At 47.2% G+C, this 21,342-nt stretch overlaps 8 protein-coding genes across 8 annotated transcripts; 6 read left to right on the top strand and 2 right to left on the bottom strand.

Annotated features, from left to right (window-relative positions):
• Window positions 1-1,839: 1,839 nt before the first annotated feature.
• HD556DRAFT_1441342 (uncharacterized protein) lies at window positions 1,840-3,566 on the top strand (the record flags this gene model as incomplete). Its single annotated transcript, XM_041306276.1, has 7 exons — window positions 1,840-1,846; window positions 2,091-2,254; window positions 2,309-2,423; window positions 2,493-2,896; window positions 2,956-3,117; window positions 3,172-3,324; window positions 3,375-3,566. The coding sequence occupies 7 exons, from the start codon at window positions 1,840-1,842 to the stop codon at window positions 3,564-3,566; spliced, it is 1,197 nt and encodes a 398-aa protein (XP_041162020.1).
• A 2,166-nt stretch (window positions 3,567-5,732) lies between these two features.
• HD556DRAFT_279968 (uncharacterized protein) lies at window positions 5,733-6,454 on the top strand. The gene is made up of 3 exons (XM_041310121.1): window positions 5,733-5,993; window positions 6,043-6,187; window positions 6,241-6,454. The coding sequence occupies exons 1-2, from the start codon at window positions 5,787-5,789 to the stop codon at window positions 6,157-6,159; spliced, it is 324 nt and encodes a 107-aa protein (XP_041162019.1). The 5' UTR covers window positions 5,733-5,786; the 3' UTR covers window positions 6,160-6,187; window positions 6,241-6,454.
• A 97-nt stretch (window positions 6,455-6,551) lies between these two features.
• Window positions 6,552-7,737, top strand: HD556DRAFT_1359228 (uncharacterized protein). The gene has a single exon (XM_041302565.1). It carries the CDS (start codon window positions 6,697-6,699, stop codon window positions 7,606-7,608), a length of 912 nt encoding a protein of 303 aa, XP_041162018.1. The 5' UTR covers window positions 6,552-6,696; the 3' UTR covers window positions 7,609-7,737.
• A 26-nt stretch (window positions 7,738-7,763) lies between these two features.
• On the bottom strand, window positions 7,764-9,439 carry HD556DRAFT_1359227 (Arp2/3 complex, 34 kd subunit p34-Arc-domain-containing protein). Its single transcript, XM_041302564.1, has 7 exons — window positions 9,399-9,439; window positions 9,240-9,345; window positions 9,141-9,187; window positions 8,855-9,093; window positions 8,555-8,805; window positions 8,166-8,506; window positions 7,764-8,117 (listed from the first exon to the last, which is right to left on the bottom strand). The coding sequence occupies exons 2-7, from the start codon at window positions 9,252-9,254 to the stop codon at window positions 8,093-8,095; spliced, it is 918 nt and encodes a 305-aa protein (XP_041162017.1). The 5' UTR covers window positions 9,255-9,345; window positions 9,399-9,439; the 3' UTR covers window positions 7,764-8,092.
• HD556DRAFT_1359220 (uncharacterized protein) lies at window positions 9,353-11,393 on the top strand. Its single transcript, XM_041302563.1, has 10 exons — window positions 9,353-9,439; window positions 9,488-9,544; window positions 9,593-9,637; window positions 9,689-9,766; window positions 9,819-9,949; window positions 10,000-10,110; window positions 10,163-10,205; window positions 10,256-10,702; window positions 10,758-10,920; window positions 10,970-11,393. Exons 1-10 carry the CDS (start codon window positions 9,436-9,438, stop codon window positions 11,322-11,324), a joined length of 1,434 nt encoding a protein of 477 aa, XP_041162016.1. The 5' UTR covers window positions 9,353-9,435; the 3' UTR covers window positions 11,325-11,393.
• Window positions 11,394-12,793, bottom strand: HD556DRAFT_1359212 (cyclophilin-like domain-containing protein). Its single transcript, XM_041302562.1, has 8 exons — window positions 12,690-12,793; window positions 12,588-12,635; window positions 12,424-12,539; window positions 12,285-12,375; window positions 12,145-12,227; window positions 11,935-12,093; window positions 11,554-11,877; window positions 11,394-11,505 (listed from the first exon to the last, which is right to left on the bottom strand). Exons 1-8 carry the CDS (start codon window positions 12,740-12,742, stop codon window positions 11,456-11,458), a joined length of 924 nt encoding a protein of 307 aa, XP_041162015.1. The 5' UTR covers window positions 12,743-12,793; the 3' UTR covers window positions 11,394-11,455.
• Window positions 12,794-15,027: 2,234 nt separating this feature from the next.
• HD556DRAFT_1441337 (uncharacterized protein) lies at window positions 15,028-16,183 on the top strand (the record flags this gene model as incomplete). Its single annotated transcript, XM_041306275.1, has 6 exons — window positions 15,028-15,156; window positions 15,206-15,392; window positions 15,448-15,634; window positions 15,689-15,789; window positions 15,846-16,006; window positions 16,061-16,183. The coding sequence occupies 6 exons, from the start codon at window positions 15,028-15,030 to the stop codon at window positions 16,181-16,183; spliced, it is 888 nt and encodes a 295-aa protein (XP_041162014.1).
• Window positions 16,184-19,094: 2,911 nt separating this feature from the next.
• HD556DRAFT_1234268 (uncharacterized protein) lies at window positions 19,095-19,895 on the top strand (the record flags this gene model as incomplete). Its single annotated transcript, XM_041297653.1, has 4 exons — window positions 19,095-19,220; window positions 19,284-19,500; window positions 19,558-19,720; window positions 19,769-19,895. 4 exons carry the CDS (start codon window positions 19,095-19,097, stop codon window positions 19,893-19,895), a joined length of 633 nt encoding a protein of 210 aa, XP_041162013.1.
• Window positions 19,896-21,342: the final 1,447 nt, after the last annotated feature.

The raw sequence follows: 21,342 nt of genomic DNA, 5'->3' as shown, positions 1-21,342 counted from the left end.
CGGCAAGAAGTAACTCTAACAGTTGTACCCACTTTGCTTCCTCACAACACTTTACCTCTGCATCCCAGCATTCAGAGACAAGTCTTCGCAAGCTGGCTTGTATGAGGGTAAGATCTGTGCCCAGTGCTATTTCTAACAATTGCAATTTCTTTGCTTTCTCGCAGGCCCGAACTTCTGCCTCCTGTCATATCCCGTATTCCGGACCAACATCCAACGATGTTCCCACGCCTCATCCGGACCTCCGGACCTCCTGTCCACGTCTCCAGACCCAATCCTCTATCCGTCCGGATCCCTGTACTCCTGCATCTGATATCCGGACGCCAGATCTGATATCCACATCTCCGGATCTCCGGATCCGACCTATCTGTCATGTCCGAACCTAAACCTTAAATCAGTGCCCATCCCCTTATGGTAATCACCTGTCTCTGGACTTCCAAACATCCGGATCCGACCCACATCTATCTTCCTTGCCTTTTCCCTTTGTATGTTCCTTCTCAAGTTAGTGTCATATTCCGCGTTCCGGACCCAGACCTATCACGCATTCATCTCCGGACATCCGGATCCGACCCGCGTCTATCTTCCGTGCCTTATCCCTTTGTATGTTCCTTCTTGAGTTAGACTTCCTCATTTTCCGTACCTCGTTTCATTTCCGGCTTTATTTTCCTATGTCTTCATCTCCGTCTTCATTTACTATTTTCTGATAGACTAGTGTTTGACTTTTCTACATCCTCTGTCCACAGCCTCACATAGCTTCAGACTGTGCTGACTGACTCTCTGTTAAGTCCTCTGTAGTATATAAACTCTGTAGAATCTTTGTACTTCCTCAGTCTGAATATTACACATATTAGTCCTCGCACTAGCCTTCACCCTAAGTCCTCGTAACAGTTCTAGTCCTCTGACTTAGTCATTATCCATCTCGGGCCTAGGGAGGAATTCCCTAGGCCGGAGCTCCACTCCTCCGCTCCTCCGATCCACCATTCCTCCAAGTTTCCAGAAGTTCCTCCGGAACTTTCCCGCGGTCCTCCGGACCTATTCTGCTTCGGACTTTGTCCTTGCAGCCTTTCCTCTGTTTCCTTCTACTCAGGACAAGTCCTGAGTAGCCATTACACATATCCCCATCAGGATGAAACTCCATCATAATTTCCGGAAGTTCCTCCGGAACTTTCCCGCACTCATCCAGAAGTTTCTCACACTCATCCGGAAAGTCCTTCCGAAGTTCCCCATGCTCCTCCGGAAGTCCTTCGGACTTCACTGGACTTTCTCCGGACTTCATTCTGAAATTAAGGGCACATACTCGGGTAAGGGGCGCAGCGCATGAGCTGAAGCCAAGCCCCTTGGAATCAGTCCTACCCTTTGTGCATGGTCTTAACACCTCCCAACGCTCTAAAATGAGTTTTCGCAGGTATGTCTGAGCCACGGAGATGGGGCCAGGTGTTTGATGATATAGGGGGAGTGGGAACATAGGCTCTGCATCAGGGACTTCACGCTTTGGCCTCCTGGGCTCAGCATCAGGCGCCTCGAGCTTTGGCCTGCAAGCCGGTGAGTATTTGGTAGTGACAAGGAGGGGTAGATCACCTTTTGATGCCAATTTTGCTTTCTTTATAGTGAGCCTCAGTGGATGGTGACATTAACCTGTAAGATCTGTCAGAGTGTGGTGAGTGTTTGAAGCAAGCTCCGCACCGTTTTTTGGCTGAGTTGGAGGTATCCATGACAGTGAAAATTACTGTAGCGGTATGTCCTTTTTATCTAACCCATTTAACACAGCTTTGAACCTTGCATTATTCTAGATTAACACGCCCTGAAATCAACAAACATTCAAGGTTCAAATTGTGAGTGTTTATGTCTTGTGCAACATTATAAAATCAGCTGAACTACAGGTCATTCACACCTTGTGTTCTGAGGACCAAGAATTGTGCCTCCTCATAAGCCCACCTTCAAGCAAGCAAAGACAAGTGTTCAGTCATCACCGCACAGCAAGCAACCACTTGTGCACACCGCAAGAGGTCGACCACGACGACCAACAGAAAAAGAAAATTATCGAGGCAAGTCACTGCTACTACGATGTGATGCTTCACTTACTTTCTCTACAGTATCTGAAACGCAAAACATAGTCCGTCGTCAAGCCACAAAGGAAAAAAGGTTGGAAAAACAGAAGACAAGGGCACTCAAGGTGACATATCAAGACAATCCTGACGTCTTTGAGAGAGAGCCCTCGGAGCTACTTAGTGACACTGACAGGGATGAAGACACTATGGTTTGCTCACTTGCCTTGTTTCTTGCAACTTGAACAATAGCTGTTTTTTTTCAGTTCTTGGACCACGCTCTGCAGACAAAACTGTCCAATACCAAGGTCCTGGCATTCTGTGTGGGGAAAATTCCCCCCAAATTGCATGCCGCTAGCAACAGTGCACGCAAGCTGAAGGGTATGTAAGTGCTGCTTGTTAATTGTAGGTACACTAATACACGTCTATTTGACCTTCCTACTACCTCAGACGACACTAGTGACGAGTCTGGTGACGACTCAGAGTCAAAAAACCAATCTCAACCCAAGGCCTGGGCTCACCATACTGACGAAGAGGATGGTAACTCCATCAAGGAACAAATGCCTTCTCCTCGCATGACCAAACGACCGCTTGATGCAGAAGATGCCACAGCGGTGGTGAAGATTCAAAAAAATTCGGACGGTTCCCGTCGTCATATGAAAGCTGGCGATTTCAAGGCTGACACCAAAGACATCCTTGTAACTGCAACCTCTATCTTCCGCTGTCTAATCGTCACACAGGCGCCATTTCCGGATACCATTGCTGTCGAGACAAAGCTGGGAAAAGAGGCCTGGCATGAGGCATGCCAAATGAAAGGCATCAACGTCAAATTGACGCCTTTAGCAGTCAAGATGGTAAGCTGTCTGTTCTTTGCGCATTCTTGTTCTGACTTGTATTATATCTTATCATGAAGCTCTTGAAATGCACATCACATGTGCGTGGCGAACTCAAAACAAAAATGCAATCGCTGACTCGTTCGTTTTTTGGGTTCTGGTCAAGTGATTCGAGGGAGGTGATAAGGCAAAACCGAGATCTGGCGGAATCTTTGAAAGATGATTCATCCTTTGTTTTCAAGGTACATAGTGCAATGGTCTACATGACCTTTGAAGTACTGACTGTTGGGGATTAGGACTGGACAACGAAGACAGGTATCTACAAGACTGAATTACTCCAAGATGGGATCAATGTTATGTGGTTTGCAAACCAAGGTGACGAAGGCATCATCCACAATAAGTATTTTAAGCCCATGCCTATCGAGGTTATTGCACTCACACTTACAGCTGTGAGTCATTTCTTATATTTGTGACGCTGAATATGTCTGATTGTTGACAGATTGAATGCTGTATTGACGAGTGGCTGCAGGGCATGAAGGAAGACATCAAATTCACAGCAGCTACCTATGGATCTATCTACCAAACACATTTGAGCTCACTGCAGCGTTTTGACGAGTGCACAGCACCTTATAAACTCTTGGAAAGAATTTGTGACAATTTGCATGATGTGGCTCGGTGCATTTCACTCTAATTTCACAAGCACTAGCTTAACTTGCGAAGTTTCCATGCAGGTGTAGAGATCCTCACTACAGTGTCAGACGGATCCCAAATCAGTGACGAGGCATTCGAAGATGCCATTCGAGAGCACAAGCTTCAGGATGGTGTGTGGCGAGGCTAGTAGGGAGAGCGGGAGCTGAGGCTCGCAGATGGGAACGAAGAATATTGTCCCAGCTATTAACAGCCAGTGAATCTACTAGCTTGTGCTGATTATTTGAATTCATTTGTTTTTGTGACATTTCGTGTGCTATTATCTGAGTGACTACAGCACGCTATATAGTTGCTTGTAGTTCCTGGTAGCTGTCTGTAGTAGCGCTCCCATGAACTACAATCTACTACAGTAACTACAGTAGTACCTGGTAGCGCTATAGAGCACTGTTAAGACCATGCACAAAGGGTAGGACTGATTCCGAGGGGCTTGGCTTCAGCTCGTGCGCTGCACCCCTTACCCGAGTATGTGCCCTTAATTTCAGAATGATGTCCGAAGAAAGTCCAAGGACGTCCGAAGGATGTCCGAAGCGCGGGAAAGTTCGGAAAGACTTTCCGGACGAGTGCAAGTAACTTCTGGACGAGTGCGGGAAAGTTCCGGAGGAACTTGCGGAAATTATGATGAGGTTTCGTCCTGATACAGATATGTGTAATGGCTACTTAGGACAAGTCCTAAGTAGAAGCAAACAGAGGAAAGGCTGCAAGGACAAAGTCCGAAGCAGAATAGGTCCGGAGGACCGTAGGAAAGTTTCGGACGAACGTCCGGAAACTTCGGAGGATCGGATAAGCAGTGCTCTGGCCTAGGGAATTTCTCCCTAGGCCTGAGATGGATATTGGCTAAGTCGGAAGACTAGAACTGATATGAGGACTTAGGGTGAGATCTAGTGCGAGGACTAATATGATATTCAGACTGAGGAACTACAGGACATATACAAGAGTTTATATACTAAGGAAATAACGGAAAGATCAGTAAGCAAGCGTCCGAGGCTATGTATGAAGCATAAGCAAAGTTATCAAGCGCGAGTCGGAAATGAAGCATAGGTTAACGGATCAGTAAGCATACCGGTAGTAAGTATAACCGAGATACCGAGGACAAGGAATACCGAATAGAGGAATAGGCTGTGTTAACGTTATATGCACGGGAATGAATTAAGAAGCTTATTGTATATCGGATCGGAAGCGGATCTATACATCAGACCGGACCAGACCGGACCGGATCGGATCGGATGTCCGGATGAGACGCGTGGATAGACATTAGGGTGATGGGACAAAGGATGAATAATGCAGGCTAGCTGAGGTATGGAGGTAAAGGGATCTGGATGTGCGGATGTGGATGTGCAGAGGTGCAGGGATCCGGACGGATAGAGGACTGGAGACATGGATAGGGTGTCCGAAGGTCCAGATGAGGCATGGGAACATCGTCGGATGTAGGTCCGGAATACGGGATATGACAAGCACTATGTAGCACTACATAGTACAACATAGTCACCTCAGTTGCTATATAGAGGGCATGTAACTACAGAGCTACACGGACTACATGGACTATATAGTACTATGTAGTCAATGGGATTTTTCCTGACGTATAATACACTACTGTGAAGTTGAATAATTAAGATTGGTCGAGAAATGATTGAGATCCTTGTTCAGGTGTGACAGAGCCAAATATCATGTCTTCTTGTCACCAAACTGAGTCTGCCATGGTGGAGTTTCAGATTTGCTGAACCACTCACTATTAGCAGATTTGTGCTCATAGGGTCTTGGACGGTGCATGGGGCACGCTCGGGGCAAGAATGCCCATACCCCAACTCTGAGCAAAACGATCCAGCACGAGTTGCGGATTCAAGAAGCCCTTGCTGGAGTTCAAGGAACTCCTTTGCAGCACCTTCTTTTGCACTGCACTGGCAGGCGCTGCCCTGTGGCCCCTGTCCCAGTCATCTAAATAGTTCCTACAGCCCCTCATAAATTTGTACCAGTTCATAGTGTATATTCAATATAACCTTTTCGATTGTTTAACTTTTAGTTAGAGTAATGAACGCTACGAGGCCTGTGCACTTGAAGCTTTGAAGGCGCTGATACTGGATGCCGAGCGGAACTTGTTTCGGCAGATGCTGACATTGAGTTACTATCGTGTTACATTGTCACGTGACTGTCTGAACCAGTGGTTGACCGAAGTTGTGATAACCGATAGTAGGACGGGCACTCAAACATGCCAATGTCATATGTTTTCTGCGTCGCAATTTCTCCCAGTGGAGAACTGCTCGCAAGTGGAGATTCTGATGGGAACCTTCAGCTCTGGTCCATCGAGAGCATACTTTCCACAGCATTCGAGACGGGTCCTTTATACTTTGCGCATCGCAGTAAGGTGAAGTTGGGCCAAAGGCTCTATGCGGAGGCCCTTTCAGACGCGGAAAAGGTGCGGACGACATCCGTCATCGTTTCAACATTTCTGATGATATTTGCAGGTCATCGAGCTCGATCCTTCGTCTCATCTCGGATACGACTTGAAGTATACAGTGCTTCATGGAGCACAACGCTATGATGATGCATTCGAGGTCTTTACATTCATGCTCTCCAAGTAATATTATGCACCCAACCCACGAATACGACGTAAGCCCCAAACAACTCAAGTGCCGACTTGAAGATGACTTATGTTTTTGCAGAGCTACGCCAGCAATATGTCAGTCTATCTGAAGTAGAAGATGCTATTCGACGAGCCATTCACGCCCAACTGGAAAATACTCCACTTCGTCTAATCAACACCGTCACTGGGCATATATGTAATCGAAATGCACAGATCAACGTTGTCACGGAGAGTATGGAGTACAAAGAGCTTTTGCATTCATTAGTGACGCATGCACCCCTCCAAACGGAACTCATCAAAGAAGCGGTCATCAAGTACTTCAGTTGGGTGATGTTATCCCATAGGTGGGAAACCAAGGAGCCGCTACTGCACGACATTCAGGACAAAGTCATACGACTTGGATCCGGTCGGAACCGTTGTGAAATTGCAGAAATTCTGTCAAGTCGCTCGCGATGCGGGGCATCGTTGGGCGTGGAGCGACACTTGCTGCATCGACCAGAACAACAATGTCGAGGTCCAGCAATCAGTCAACTCCATGTTCGTATGGTATCATCACTCAGCGCTCACCATCGTCTACCTATCAGATATTCCTCCTTCATCAAAATGGGGCGCGCTCGCAAACAGCATCTGGAACACGCGAGGATGGACCGTTCAGGAATTCCTCGCTCCTAAAATCGTCCTTTCTTACCAAGCAGGTTGGACCCTATATCTCGACGACCGCTCGCGCAACCACAAGGAGTCTGTCAGTATCATGAGGGAGTTGGAGCGTTCAACTGGGATAAATGCACGGGCGCTTGCCGCCTTCCACCCGGGGATGAGAGATGCCCGAGAGAAACTCCGATGGGCGTCAACGCGTGTCACTACATTGCAGGAAGATATCGCGTATTCGCTGTTTGGGATATTCGGCGTCCACCTTCCTGTAATCTACGGAGAGAAAAGACAGAACGCGCTCGGACGTCTCTTGCAGGAGATCACAGCCCATTCGGGCGACATCACGTCCCTGGACTGGGTGGGACAATCGTCCACCTTCAACAGTTGTCTCCCAGCCGACATTTTCTCATACAAGGCTCTGCCATGGACGGTAACATCTCTATCTGAAGACGAGATACAGAACTCGGTCTCCACGCTACGAAATAATATTGTGGCTGTGGAGTTGGCTTCGAAACTGTATACCACTCTTGAGAACTTCGGCGTTCCTCGTTTCGCAAACAGTAGACTGCAATTGCCTTGCATCGCATTTTCTCTCACAGAAGTTAGGCGGAGTACTGGTGTAGACGAGGACAAATGTTTCACGTATGAAGTCAAGGCAGACGGGCTACAAGACCTGCTGGTCACAACGGAAGACAAACTAGTTCAATTCTCCCCTGCAAGGCCTGACACTTTCGTTTATACTCTAACAACTAGATTGGAGCATATGAAAATATCCGTAGAACTTTGCATTGTATAGCATCCAATAGTATCGTATTCTGCCTCATTACTCAGTACTCAGTCTCAATGGAAAGGAGAAAACACTGGCGCAAGCACTTCCTAGAATTGTGCTCGTCCAGATTCATGATTTTCATCCAGCGTTTCCGAGTCCTATCATGTCTCCAACGTTAACAAGCGAGTAATTATTTGCATATGAAAGTCAATGCATACAAGTAAAGGTGGTGAAGATGCCGCAGGAGTGACTGTCAATTCCGGGTTGTGCCCTGCCTGGAGAGAAAACGAAGGAATATCAACTTTGTCAGATGCTCTGGAGAAATTTTGGTGGGTGTTTCTAAATTCTCTGCAAACCACAGTTTGAGGTTCTTAACGAAGGATCCCAATGATAATGGAGTCCCTTCGCTGAGAACCATAGCTGTGCAGTGGGTCAAATTTTATAGGAGACGTCTTGACTAATATGCTACTAAAGTTACACGACGCTAGGAAAGGTACCTCGTCCATCGATCTCACCGATTCGTCATAGTTCGGCCACTGTATCACACCATTAGCTGGACACTTAACGAAAGGCGCTCAACATACGTGACAGTTTTGCGTTCGGTTGTTGCCACCTCCGTCTTGGCGCGGTTTAGAACTTTCTGGAACTCGGCTACTCGATGACGCATACGGGAGTGCATGTACGCCTTTGAACACTTGATGTGGTAGTGTAGATAATCGCGGAATAGCTGTACGTGTGATATCGTATTGAACGAGATGTTGGCGTTCGCAAAGTGACGAGGGAAAAGGACAAAGGTGACATAGCCGATGTCATCAGTGTTCCGCAGACCTGCGAGATCGCGGATTTCCAAGGGTGGGTCGCGGTTCGTGTAGAGCACTTGGGGGGCATTTTGAATACTGGGCTGCCGTCGTGCGTCCACGAATTCCTGGTTGCAACGTCAGGCATGGCGCGAGAAATCAGAGAGTATTATGACCTGCAAGAATACTTTGCCAAAAATACGATCGGTCTCCTCCCTGAAGACTGTCGAGAATATCACGGTGACACGATCAGGCGATGCTTGAATGTAGATGGCTTCTTCATCACGGTAGTGGATCTGCATTAACTGCCCCTGAGCACCACCTGATGCTTCCAACTCTTTCTGTTGCTTAAACGCGAGCTCGAATGGTGCCGCTAGAGCGTTCCGCTTGAACAGCGAGATAGACTTTACGAATGCTTCTCTGCTTTCTGTAGACACCACCTGAGTCAGATAAACACGCAGAGAAGCGGCACGCACCTTCATCGGCTGGAACCTGATCAATATCTATTTCAAGACTGATGTTATATTCTGGCTCTGTCTGCTGTTTAATGAGCGGGCCATACTCCCGTTGTAATACCTGCATCGCTCCGTATGCAACTAGCTCATCCCAGCATCGGATATTCATAGAAAGCTGAACCACGGACTTCTTTTCTGGCGTTGATAGATGAAACCTCACGCCATCAAAATCCACAAACAAAACATCGAGAGACGATGGCCTGGATATCTCATTAGTGTACGCAGCGTTAGTCAATGACAATCTCACTTTGCGATCTTCTCCGCAAGCGTGGTCTGAATGATGAGATTATGGGACTAACAGCAATCAGGATACACATCCTCAAAGGAGCTTTCAAACGTTGCTCACCTCGAGAAGGATCATGTTGTCGACGTCTTGCTGCGGCGCACCGTGTTGGTCCGTGTGTTATCTAGTACGTAGGACACGAGCGTGAGAAAGTCTTATGGTCGCAGCCGCAAGTGATTTCCTTCTTGCTTTTTGCTACTTATCCAAGCTAGCGAGCGACAGATCATACAGCGAAAAGTATCGCACAAGGTTTTCAATCATGGGTTTGTTTTTTTCCTAAAGTTAAATGCTCAATACTCAAAGATATTCAGCGCCTAAAAAATCGAAGGCATCAAAGATGTCTCTCAATGAATTTCTCGGCGATAGCAGTGCGTTGGTCATTTTTCCTGAAAACTCGGTTATAATGTGACGCATAGCACTGGGATCATGGGCGGATGAAATGGATTCTCTTCCGAGTGCTCGTATGTGCTTGTCTATGCCCATGAGGATTTAGCTTATCGGAATTCGCCTAGCGTCGATGAGAGCGGATGATGACAGGTCTCGACCTGGTGATCGGTTTGGGAGAAGGGACGACTTTTCTTCGTCGCGGCGTAAGTTCTTATTATGAGTCTCGTGATTCGTATTGATTCACATCCTACGCAGCCGATCGATCGTTTGCGTCGCCTCGGGAAGATCTCCCCCTGCCCACTCAACCCCCTTACACTGCCTACGTCGCAAATCTCTCCTTTGACATCACCGAAGGCGAACTTGAAAGCTTCTTTGGTCCTCATGAGGTACGTGTTCTGCGGCCTGATATACATAACGTAATGTGACTTTTGGCCAGACCAAATCCATCAAAATAATCAAGGACCGTGATGACAAGCCGAAAGGCTTTGGATATGTCGAGTTCGTGGAGCTTGATGGATTAAAAGATGCACTGGCAAAGACCGGTAGTGTCAGTGGACGTGTCATCAGTTTCCTTCGTGCTGTAGTTGATTCTCTTCTAGAGCCTTTCTGGACGCACAGTTCGTACCAGCGTCGCCGAGCCTCGTGAGTGCTGAAGGACTCTTTCCAGGCTTTCAAGACTTAGTATTTCACAGCAAAGGAAAGGTCCGGATTCTCAGGGTCTAGCTTCGACGATGACGCCAAGTTCTCTGGTAACTGGCGCCGTGAAGGCCCCCCGCCTAACATGCAGGACTCACGTGATTCTTCCCGACGTCGGTTCGATGGTCCCCCGGGAGATCGCATGCCACCTCCACCCAGTATCTCAGACGAGGTCAACCAGTGGAGGTCGAGTAAGCCTCTTGCAAAGATCCCTGAACCAGAGGCTCCATCATTCAAGCGCAGGGGCTCAGGATTCTCCACGCCCGAAGGTCAATCGCCTGCGGACAACGAGGACAAATGGACTCTTGGGAGTAAGTTCAAGCCGTCGACAGAAGAACCGCCATCGAGATTTGGTAGTTTGAGAGGCAGTCAGGATTCGCAACACGCGAGAGACCCGCCCGCCGATGATGGTGACTGGCGCGCTGGACGATCGAGAACATCGCGTAAGTATCATTTTCAGCACATGGTAAGAGTGTGGGTTAAAAACTCGGATAACAGCGAGCAGTTCCACACCCCCTACACCCCAGATGGGTCGTCGTAAGCTCGAGCTTCTCCCTCGTTCTTCCAACTCTGCCAGTCCCTCTCCTCTCTCTTCTCCGAAAATGGCCTCTAATCCCGCTGCCCCGTCTGCTCCCAAAGCTAGTCCTTTCGGCGCAGCCAGGTCCGTTTTTTGTGATATTTAACCTGTCAAGTGCTCAAGTTCTCAGCAGACCAGTTGATCTTACCTCAAAAGAACGCGAAATTACTGCCCGCGTTGAGAAGGATCGTGAAGCCTTAAAGGAACGTGTTCCGCACCCAATGTCACGTAACTCCTCCCGTCAAGCGACTGAACGAAGTCCTATCACTGCTACACGGTCGCCTCCCCAAGTTATCGCTACGCCACCGACACCTGGATCTCCGCGTGTTTCTCATGCTACGCCAACAACGTCAGCAAATATTAGACCATCGATCAGCTTCGCCAACGCTGCTAGTACGAAGAAGGATGCATTAAACGCCAAGGTTGAAGAGAAGGAGGAGTTGCCCATGGACAAAGTTACCGAACAGGTCGCAGAAGTAAGCGTGTAGTATAATGTGTTTATGACTTTTTATCTTCACACTTGCTCTGATTTCTATGACATTTTGTGATTTGGGGTATTGCGCATGATGTTAATGAGCATGGTATAACAAACTATAGAGTATAGTGTCAACAAGATATTCTACCGTCGATGGTGAAGTTCGGGGTCGATGAATTTCATTCGTCCCCGTCCTGAAACTCTGCTTCAGCTTTTGACACGAGAGTACAAAGATGACCGACCTTTGAATCGCACACCTCCATCACTCGCAGGGGGTGTAGATTCATATTTGCGCTTAATCCGCTCTAGTTCCTTTCGCTTAGCCTCTTCTAACCGCTCCTGCTCCTCTCTCTCAAGCCTGGCATCATACTCCTCTTCGGTTTCTTGCCTAGGAGCCTTCTCGTCATCATTCTTGCGGCCCTCATCATCCGATTTGGCATCCGCTTTTCTTTCATGTTTTCGGCGCTTGGATTTTTTCTTCTTTTGAGTGCTACGATCACGATCTGAACTTCGTGAGCGCGAGCGACTGCTGTGACCCCTTCGACTAGGAATTTCTGCATTTGATTCTTCACATTGCAAGGATATCAGTCACTTCATCACAACTTCTGGCGAGAAGGGCGCACCTTGAGACGCCTCAACCTTCCTCTTGAGTTCAAGTTCACCGCAGTTGACGATAACGATAGGGTGCTGAGGTCTATCCTTCTCATCTACAGGAACCACAGCAAGATTCTTAATGACCTCGTCGTATCCGCGAATGACCCGGCCAAATACGACATGCTTGCCTATGAGGGCACATTAAATACACATGTGGATTTTCTAGAAGAAAGGCTCGCCATTTAAATGTGGACAATCTCTCAGGGTAACGAAGAATTGTGATCCATTGGTGTTAGGCCCCTTGTTGGCCATGCAAAGGAGGCTGTACCATGAATTGGGAATATGAGTGAAGTATTGAGGTATTCGATGGTGAACTTACCCTTCTGAATCCAAAGGTCGCGTCAAGTCTTCATCAGGGAAAGCACTGCCGTAGATGGATTCTCCCCCAGCGCCGTTTCGTTTCGTAAAGTCTGATGACCATGAGTAACGCCTAAAAATGGAGTGATATAATGGCGCACCTCCACCCTGAATCATAAAATCACGGATTGAACGGTGAATGATGCTATTCTTGTAGTACAGAGGCCGTTCGGAGACAGCAGAAAGGCCTTTCTCTCCCGTACATAGTGCTCGAAAGCTAAGAAGGGGGTCAGATCAGGGCTGTATACCATGAGCGTTCATTTACTTTTCAGCTGTCTTTGGTGCTGTGTCGTTGTAGAGCTCGAAAATAACTCTAGGATGAAGTGATGAGGCATTAAAACCAGTGCGATATAGGGGTATTAATTACCGCCCTGCAGGCTCAGTGCCTATTGCAAAGTCGAAGAAAACCCGAGGCCGCATGTATGAATCCAACTGAGTCCAGAATGAATGGAAACTTGGAAAGCGAGGTTATCGCACGTGACTCTGCTTTCAAGGAGTCACGGTCTTTTTTTAGTCTTCCAAAACTACTTGACTACTACCGTGGTCTTGCGCATTTCACCGAAGACTGTGAGTGAACTACGCGTGCCATGTCAATCTCGGGAGACTTTTCTATTAACTTTGTCGAACTTTCGAAAACTTTACTCAGCTGCGCGTTTCATTCAAGGCCGTCAGAAGATATTCATCTGCATTTGCTCCACCGATAGAAAACATATTTATCTGTTGGATCGCGATTCGCGTCGGAAGAAGGAAAGGTACGTATGTCATTCATCATACACACTAGCGAAACACTTGATTCTCCATGAGAAATTTGGAGTCAGATGGAAGAATTTAGCTCAGCCGCAGTGCTCGGGCGTCCGATCGTCTCTGTTGACGGACTATCAGTAGACAAACTACTATGCTCCCGGGCTGGATTGGTATGCAAAAACGCAATAGTCTGGCCCGCACAGACTCAAAGATCAAGTTTACCGGTCAAGGTGAATTTCATTCGATTATCAAAATTCGGACGACGTTAGTTCAAATTGCGTTGGAGGTGAAAACAGGGAGGTATGTAACGGCAAAGATAATGAAACACAATGAACCGAAAAATCGCACCCTTCATGTGCAAGAAGGCAGACTCTCATCGTGTTACGTGCGTAGAATTTCATCCCATGCCTCATGCTATATAATTGCCACCTGAACATGTTTTGGATATCTCCGTCAAATGGCACGTCGGTTTGGTCATGCCGGCGATGTTCCATCAAACCAGATGACCATCCTGCGACCGTCGTGTTCAAATACAGCCTCTTGCCACGATAATGACTATGCACATCTGCCACTCCCTCCAGGTTTCAATCTTAGATATCATTCGGGCAAAAGGCATAGCACCATCGACATCAAAGAAACCAGTTGACAAAGAGATGGGATCAAGATGATGAAATCGAAGTGTCTGATGAACCTGATTTGCCCCCCAAGGATGTCAAGCCAAGGATCGAATAACTGGAGGTAAATTTGGATGTTGAGGGAATTATTTCCTCCAACTCATCTTCGTCACAGAGGGAGCCCCGGCATCTACATGCACAACTAGCTTCATGTGAGAATCGGAAGCCCTCACGTGTCAAGTTGGAATGTGGGGGGGGGGGGGGTCACGACGGCAACCTGCATTTACTCGTGATGTCCTCGATTTAACTGAGAATTTAATTTGTCTGCGATAGCTTGGTTTCAGGCCACCGCTTTGAGGTAAGTCATCGCAGACATATTAATGTTTGTAACTCTCACCTCCGTGCAATTCTACTGTCAAGAATTCGGTTCTTTGTAAGATGGAGCACGTACACTTCCAATGGAATTCGAAACTGGTCTTTCATTCCCTGTCGCTGTGGATGTCTTTGTATTGGGACAACTTCTTGATCTCTTGTTTGTCGTCACTGACTACGGTTGTCAAGTCCACCACTATGTCATTAGTAAATCTTTTTCTATGTAGAATCCTTACAGAATTCAGGGGAGTGCGCCGCCCAAACATAATCGACCTACCAGACTTGATATTAATTATGTAATATGTAACACCGACATCCAAACTGTTGTTCCCATGCACGAGGCTCCCGACTTCTTGAGCAGCCTACGTACCTTTCTTGGTTCCCAAGATCCAGTCCCACACCGGGTGAACGTTTATGATATGATATTTCCATCCTTTTTGTCTTTGTCATGAACTCTACTGACTTTCCATTTATTTAATTTCCTTTTTCGTAGTTCATCAATACATACATATTCCGTAGTATGAGCTCTTCTCCTTTCTCGTCTTGTGCTCGTCTGTTTGATAGGTACAGCCTATTCCGTACGTTCTAACGTCGTCTGTTTATGCAATAGCTGCTGTGGTTGTCGCTCCGAGTCGGCGTCTCGCCTCAGGTCATGATAATCCAAGATAACCGCTTAGTGAGTCCCCTCTCATCAATCACTGTGTTTCCGCACTGGGCAATGCACAAACCAGAATCCTACGCGTGCGCGCATATCAATATGACTACCGTACATACACTTCGTGACGTTGTGGACGCGAGCTCGGACTCCGTCCGGCATCCCGCACGTGACCCGTTGTCACTTTAAAGTTCGGTTCGGTTCACTATTACATATAACATTAAAGTCTTCAAAGCTTCACATACTTCTTTCAAGCTTTGAAAGCAAAGCCACTTAATATTCCATCTTGCAGACCTTATCCCGCCCTGAGATATATCACCATGATTCTAGGAGACTTTTCTGCTTGTATATTCATGGATGGCGAGGAGCTCCCGGAGTATGATATTGTCGTTTCCAGTACACCAACAGAGAACAGAATAACGTGTTGGATCGCGTCAGATGCAGGCAAGGTGCGTTGTTCATGAGATGCACAGGAAAGACCCTTAGTACCTTCATAAGAAATTTGGAGTCAGGGCGAAATTTTTAGCCCAGCAGACCTCGGGGAGCTCGGTATCCGTTTTCGTTGACGGTAATCGCTGTCGTTCCTACATCATGTCTCCGGGCTGGATCGGTACGCAGGAAATCAAATACATGAGCAATCGTTATGTCAGAAGAGATTTCATGTTCTCCCAACTCGAGCTTACTGGTTAGTATGCGAAAGTTCCCGAAGCCTTCCTCCAAGTTCTAATGCTAAACATCAGATGACGACTCAATGCTCGATGACCAAAGCGCAAATGATATAGGTCAAATTATGATGGAGGTAGTGCAGGGGAAGTACACCATGAAAGAACAAGTAGTGGGTTCCCAGAATGTGAATGATCGTACACTTTGTGTGCGGGAAGGCAAGGTGCATGAACGCGCCAAGAAGGCATGCCCTCATCGTGTTGTGTGCGTAAAATTTCATCACAAACCTCACTTTTTTATGATTGTCATTTTGTTAAGCTTCGGAGAAGAAGTACCTTATCAAAACTCAGTATCAGCCTTCAAGATCATACCAGACAATAGTCCAAAGACTATCTTCGTATTCAAGTACACGCGCTTGGGTGGGCCATGCTGTTTTCTACGCGCATTCGCCACTCACACATGGTACCGATCCCAGACATCCTGCAAGCAATGGGAGTAGCACCACGTACATCAATCATGGCAGATGCAGAGACAGAGATAGAGGATCATAACGATGACAATGAAGTCATGGATGGGCCTGTTGAGTCCTTGCCCTCAGAGGATGTCAAGCCACTGGCAAGGATTCGAGAGCTAGAGGTAATTTTTTCGTTTTGGTGATATCTTTTCCTCCAGCTCATTCTCGTCTTGCAGATGGAGCTTCAGCGCTTGCGTGCACAAGTAGAAGATCGGAAGCCCTCGCTTGTCAAGTTGGAACACGGGGGATCGCGACGGAAACCCGCTGTTGTGGAGGTTATTGATCTCACTGAGGATTAGCTTCTCTTTTCTTGGGTTCAGGTCCTCCGTTCTGAGGTAAGCAATCAAATTCCCAGTGTGATGGACACCACCATGCGTTTTCTAGGAACTCGATTATCTGCAAGATGAAACACGCTACATCAATAGTTTCTGTGTGGTTCGAAATCATCATCACTATGATATATGTATGTACATTGTATAGGTGCAGAACTTTAAAAGTCTGTCGCCACGAGTCCTGACGTTACGCTTACGACTTGAATAATACCGTTAGTACTACGCCTTGTTCTATAACCACTGTATAATGGCATTCCAAGTCGTATATAGACTTCATATAATAACAGCTCGCACTCCGAGGTTTCAGAAGTTCAATATTCAATATCAGTGAGTTCAAGATTACAATACAAACCAACTTTTATCACTTTCTTTCTCCCGTAGCAGGGTCGAATATCCACACATGCTCCTCGGAGACTTCTGTGCCTGGCCTGCGCTGCGGTTAATGGAAATGAGCTCAGCGCTCGCGATCGTGGCACCGCCGTCTCCCCTTTAAGATAGGAGTCCGGAGGCTACTAGGTACATGCTGGATTGTATCCAAGGAAGGCAAGATATCCTCTCAACTCGCGTTCCGAATGTCGCGGCATAAGTAAGGAGCTCAATGTCGTTTTGCTCAAGTGTTTCCGGTCTCCAGTCGGTACCAGGACATTCCGAAACGCACGCAACGTTTACAATGACTTATCAATGATGCGGTACTGCGCACTATGTATTATGTAGCTCTCGTGACCAACTCGCGACTTTCATATCTCCTCGACCATCGGTACTTGCCGGCAATGCAATGGCGACTTGATATTGTTCCACTGTTGACCGGTATCTAGACCTTCATGATCATGCTGAGCGGTATTCAGATGATGACGGCTACCTACTGCCCTTGGATGATCATGGGGGATAATTGTATATTTTACGAACACACAGCTATTGGGACATTCAAGAAGTATATCGTGTGAGTGGCAGTCATATTTTGGGACTTGACTCGTTCCATAACTGCAGCCTCGGAGACGAAGCTAAGAGAACTTCCGGTACAGACAAACCTCCTATTTGATTGATCTTATGCTCCATTGGTAAGCTTGTCTCCGATTTCTGTACCGAACACAATGAATGTCAATACAATGAATGTCAGTTGTCGCTCTCTGCGATTATTAGCCGGAAGCCTATGAGTGGACCGGAAGCCGGTTGCTTCGCAGGACTGCTAGAGAAGATCCCGGATCAACTCGCCTGGTTTTGTCATCACCTAACGAGTGTAGAATGAGCTGAAACGCCCGCGGCAAAAAGAGGGACTCGGGATTCCGAATCAAGTTAGGAGGACCGTCATCCTCGTGAGCGGGAATTTTTTCTGCCACTGAGACTACTGACCTGACGTCAGTACAGCCTTGAGTAGATCCTGCCGCCGGCAGGTGCTCATTCTCAAATACTACCCTTCCGGTGTAATCGGTACCCCACAGAAGTCGGTACTTTCACAAAACTCGTGTTTATAAACACGGATATCATTCTCTCTCTTATGACTCATTATGATGTTGAACGACCACGTGAACTGGAGTAGAATGGAGTGAGATAGTTGAAAGCGCAGAAGCCACGTAAAAATATCGACACCTGTCGATATGTGCCGTGGCATTTGCGTGACTGCCAGCGTCTGTGGCGTACCGATTGTACCGGAAGGGATAGTATACACATATGGCGTCCTCGGTGTGATGTCCTGTACCGGCCCGAATCCTTCTTTCCATTCCTCAAAATCTATGCAGTGTTTCGTCCATGGTGCCTGTCTGTACCGCCTGGTCAGTATCACATCGCATGACACCACTCGCGGTTGAAATTGAAACATCACATGAAGACGGTGACTCGTACACCGATTCTCCTGATAACTTTCTGATGTTCTCCGAAGTGGTAAAAGTGGCGTCGAACTCTTGAAAGGGGGGCTGAGAGGAGTAGTGGAAACAGTATTTTTGTGTGTATCTGTCACAAAGCTGAAAACGAAGAATGTGAATGTCACATATTGTCCAGAAATTTAGAGTTTAACCAACGCGTTGTTTGGAGTATAATGGCGCCTTATCAAAATAGTAACGGCATTGAGTGATAGACATAGATCGCGTTGAGTCTCGGCCGCCTTTCCGGATCTACATCAACTCCTCGGACTTTATTGACACGAAGGAGTACTAGTCCATATGTGATAGTGATTCCACGTAGAGACACCTCATGTTTTTGGTCCATGATCCGTTGCCAACCTGTTGAAGAAGGAATCAGAGCGCTGGACATTGGCGGTCCGTTACATCGGCCGATGTGAACCATCAGCGCTGCAGCGTTGTCAACTCCTATGTGCCGTTCCTCACGTGTCATCAATTTTTACGGGTCAGGCGTGCATCGTGACTTGTCTGAAATGGCCGCAAGTCAGCACATTATGACGTGCTTTTGTGGGTGGCCCTGAGCTCACATGAAAAGCCGTTTTGTAAAGCCTGACCTCATTTCCACTGTTCCGGCAGTATCACAAAGCTGCTAGACTAGCAGATAATGAGTCCATGGAAATCGAAGATTAAGCTGCAAGAAGCATTTACCATCTCCAAGATGTGAATCGCGAGTAGGCATGGTCCGGGCTAAAATCACAGCGAGAAGTACGCATTTCCAAGTGGTCTAAAGGTGCCTAGCACCAGGCCATAGCCACTGAGGAGGTACCAGTAACGTCAGTTGCTGTGAAGAACGTTCATCAACGTACCAACAAGTTTGGTTTGAAAAGAAGAGTTTTGGGATATGTCACATGACGTGAACGCGTTCCTTGGTGTCGCTGAGTTTTAAATTTAATTAGTGGATAAAAGTGTAATTCTTTCTGTACCTGGTTAAGCGCGTGTACATCGATTGGAAGCTATCCACGTCATCATTCTCCTTTCCTTCAATGCTATCCTATGGGACGCTACGAGCGTGCATCAGGGTCGATGGACAAGTTTTGGAGAGCTATGGAATTGAGACGTTTCCAGAAGAAAATAAGGTGACCTGTTGGATTGCTTCGGAAGCAGGAAAGGTGTGTACTTCGTGAATTTGTACATGAGGCGACCCCCAACGCCGCCTCCTGTCACTCCTGCAGACGTTCTCTGTAGTATGGCAAGATATCAACTATGCACGCCAGTATCACCAAACAGGAGATGTGACACTCGATGGCGTACATGGAGGGGGTCAATTAATGCGTGCTTTAGGTTTCAATGAGCCACCGACGTATCAGAGATGTACTGCGGAATTCAAATATGTCAACACATCGATGAATTCTATCCGTCCACTTACCTTCTCGAGGCTTCAGCTGACGGGTCAGTTTTATCTGGTGCAGACCATCAGACTCCAGAAGGATGCTCATATACTTATAGATGAAGATCAACACCTGAATTCTGCACATGCAGATCTCGGAGAAATTTCCTTGGCCATCTGGCCTGTGACTGTGATTGGCATGGGCTACCGAAAAAATACAGTCTCTGCTGAGGGAACGATAGTCCACGAGCGCTCAAAGAAGGCATCAAGTCACTGTGTGGGGTGCGTAGTTTTGCTCCATCTCGTCACCCAAGTCACACACGATCTTAGGTTTGGAGAGGAGATCCGCGTGCCGCCGCAACAGGTAATTAACGTGGCGCGCGTTGGAATAACCCCCACGGCTACATTTGTTTTCAGGTACAGACCATTTGGTTCGTGTGCAAAACATAGTCGGTAATTATATTCTGATACTCATATATCCTTACTAGATCGACTCGTGGCAGATGGCATTGCCCCGCCACCTATGCAACCTTCATGGGGAACCAAGCGTGAAGCTCCTATAGACGTACCAGAATCGGAAGATTACAACGATGGGACAGGCTCAGATATAGATGATGAAGCCTTGCGTGAGCTTAATGCGCTGAAAGTCAGATCTTTTCTTGCGATATGCTTATAGAAGCGCTGACACCCAATCTACGAAGGCACAAGTGAAAAGGCTCGAGGAAAGAATAACCACTACCCGCAGTGCCAAGAGGGTAAAATTGGAGTCCAGTGACAGCATGCGGAGTCAGTGAGACGTTGAGGAGTATCACTACCCTATAGGTAAGTTTCTAATCTCTCCCCGATAGCTTGATCGCTGAAAGCACAAGCGCACACAACGTAATTCCGACCCACGTCTTTCTTTTGGACTCTCACTTTGTCACATTCACATGCATGAGAAAACGCGCATCGAGGTTTGACTGTTTTCCGCTCCAATAATGTCCCCGTCCCGCACACCGTAACGAAGGAAATGCTTTAGAGCATTGAACAGCATTGCATCCTCGTCCATTTCCGTATCCATCTGCCAATTAACTGGCGTCAAATCTGCATTGGTGTTAACCATCCCTTCGTCATGCTCCAATTATATTTCAATCTTGTACAATCGGCTGTGGTTCGTTTTCTTGATAGGTACGTTCTTGCGGTATACTTGAGCTCTCGCTGACCAAACCCTGGCGAGCAGATTAATCGTATACATAGTTCATTCTCACCCGTTAATCCTCGATCGATTTTAATAGCCTGCGATCACGGTCCGTCTTGTGCAATCACCGCCTCCACTTCTCGAGATCAGTTGAATTCACTCTACGTACTGTCACTTAATCAATGTGTCTTCTTGACGAACCACTCCTCTTACTTTCCTACGCATAGATATCCATGCTGGATGTGGATCTAGTTAACTCGAAATGATAACGGCTTTTGCGCTATTTGATTTTTGCCTGATCACAGCCCTGGCGCTCAGCATCCCTCGGAAATGAGGCAAACGTTATTTCTTAAGGAAATGGGCTTCCATGTGCAAGGGGAAGGTGGGCTAGGCTGTGCACCTTGTGTTTTTCACTAATGGGGTCTAGTCTGGTCTGGTCTCCAGGCGCATCCAGGGACCGCTCGCTGGACTATACGTGAAACGTCCGGCGTCCAACTTGTCAGCCTCGAGGTTGGCGTTAATTTTGTACGTACCTTTTATTGCTTCTATAACGAAGCTCCACATAGGATAAACTTGTGGAGCGCACGAGGGAGTTTCCTGTGCAGGGAATTTCCATCAATTGCACTCTGTGCGGCCCTAAAATGTCACGAAATAGCGTAACTGCCTCGTGGGTTGTGGCACCAATGACTATAAAGCTCACACAATTCCTTCCTGTATAACGAAATAT

Source organism: Suillus plorans (assembly GCF_016647745.1).
Source record: "Suillus plorans strain S12 chromosome Unknown HD556scaffold_18, whole genome shotgun sequence".
Classification (NCBI taxonomy): Eukaryota; Fungi; Basidiomycota; class Agaricomycetes; order Boletales; family Suillaceae; genus Suillus; species Suillus plorans.
This window is presented reverse-complemented; position numbering and strand designations above follow the sequence as displayed.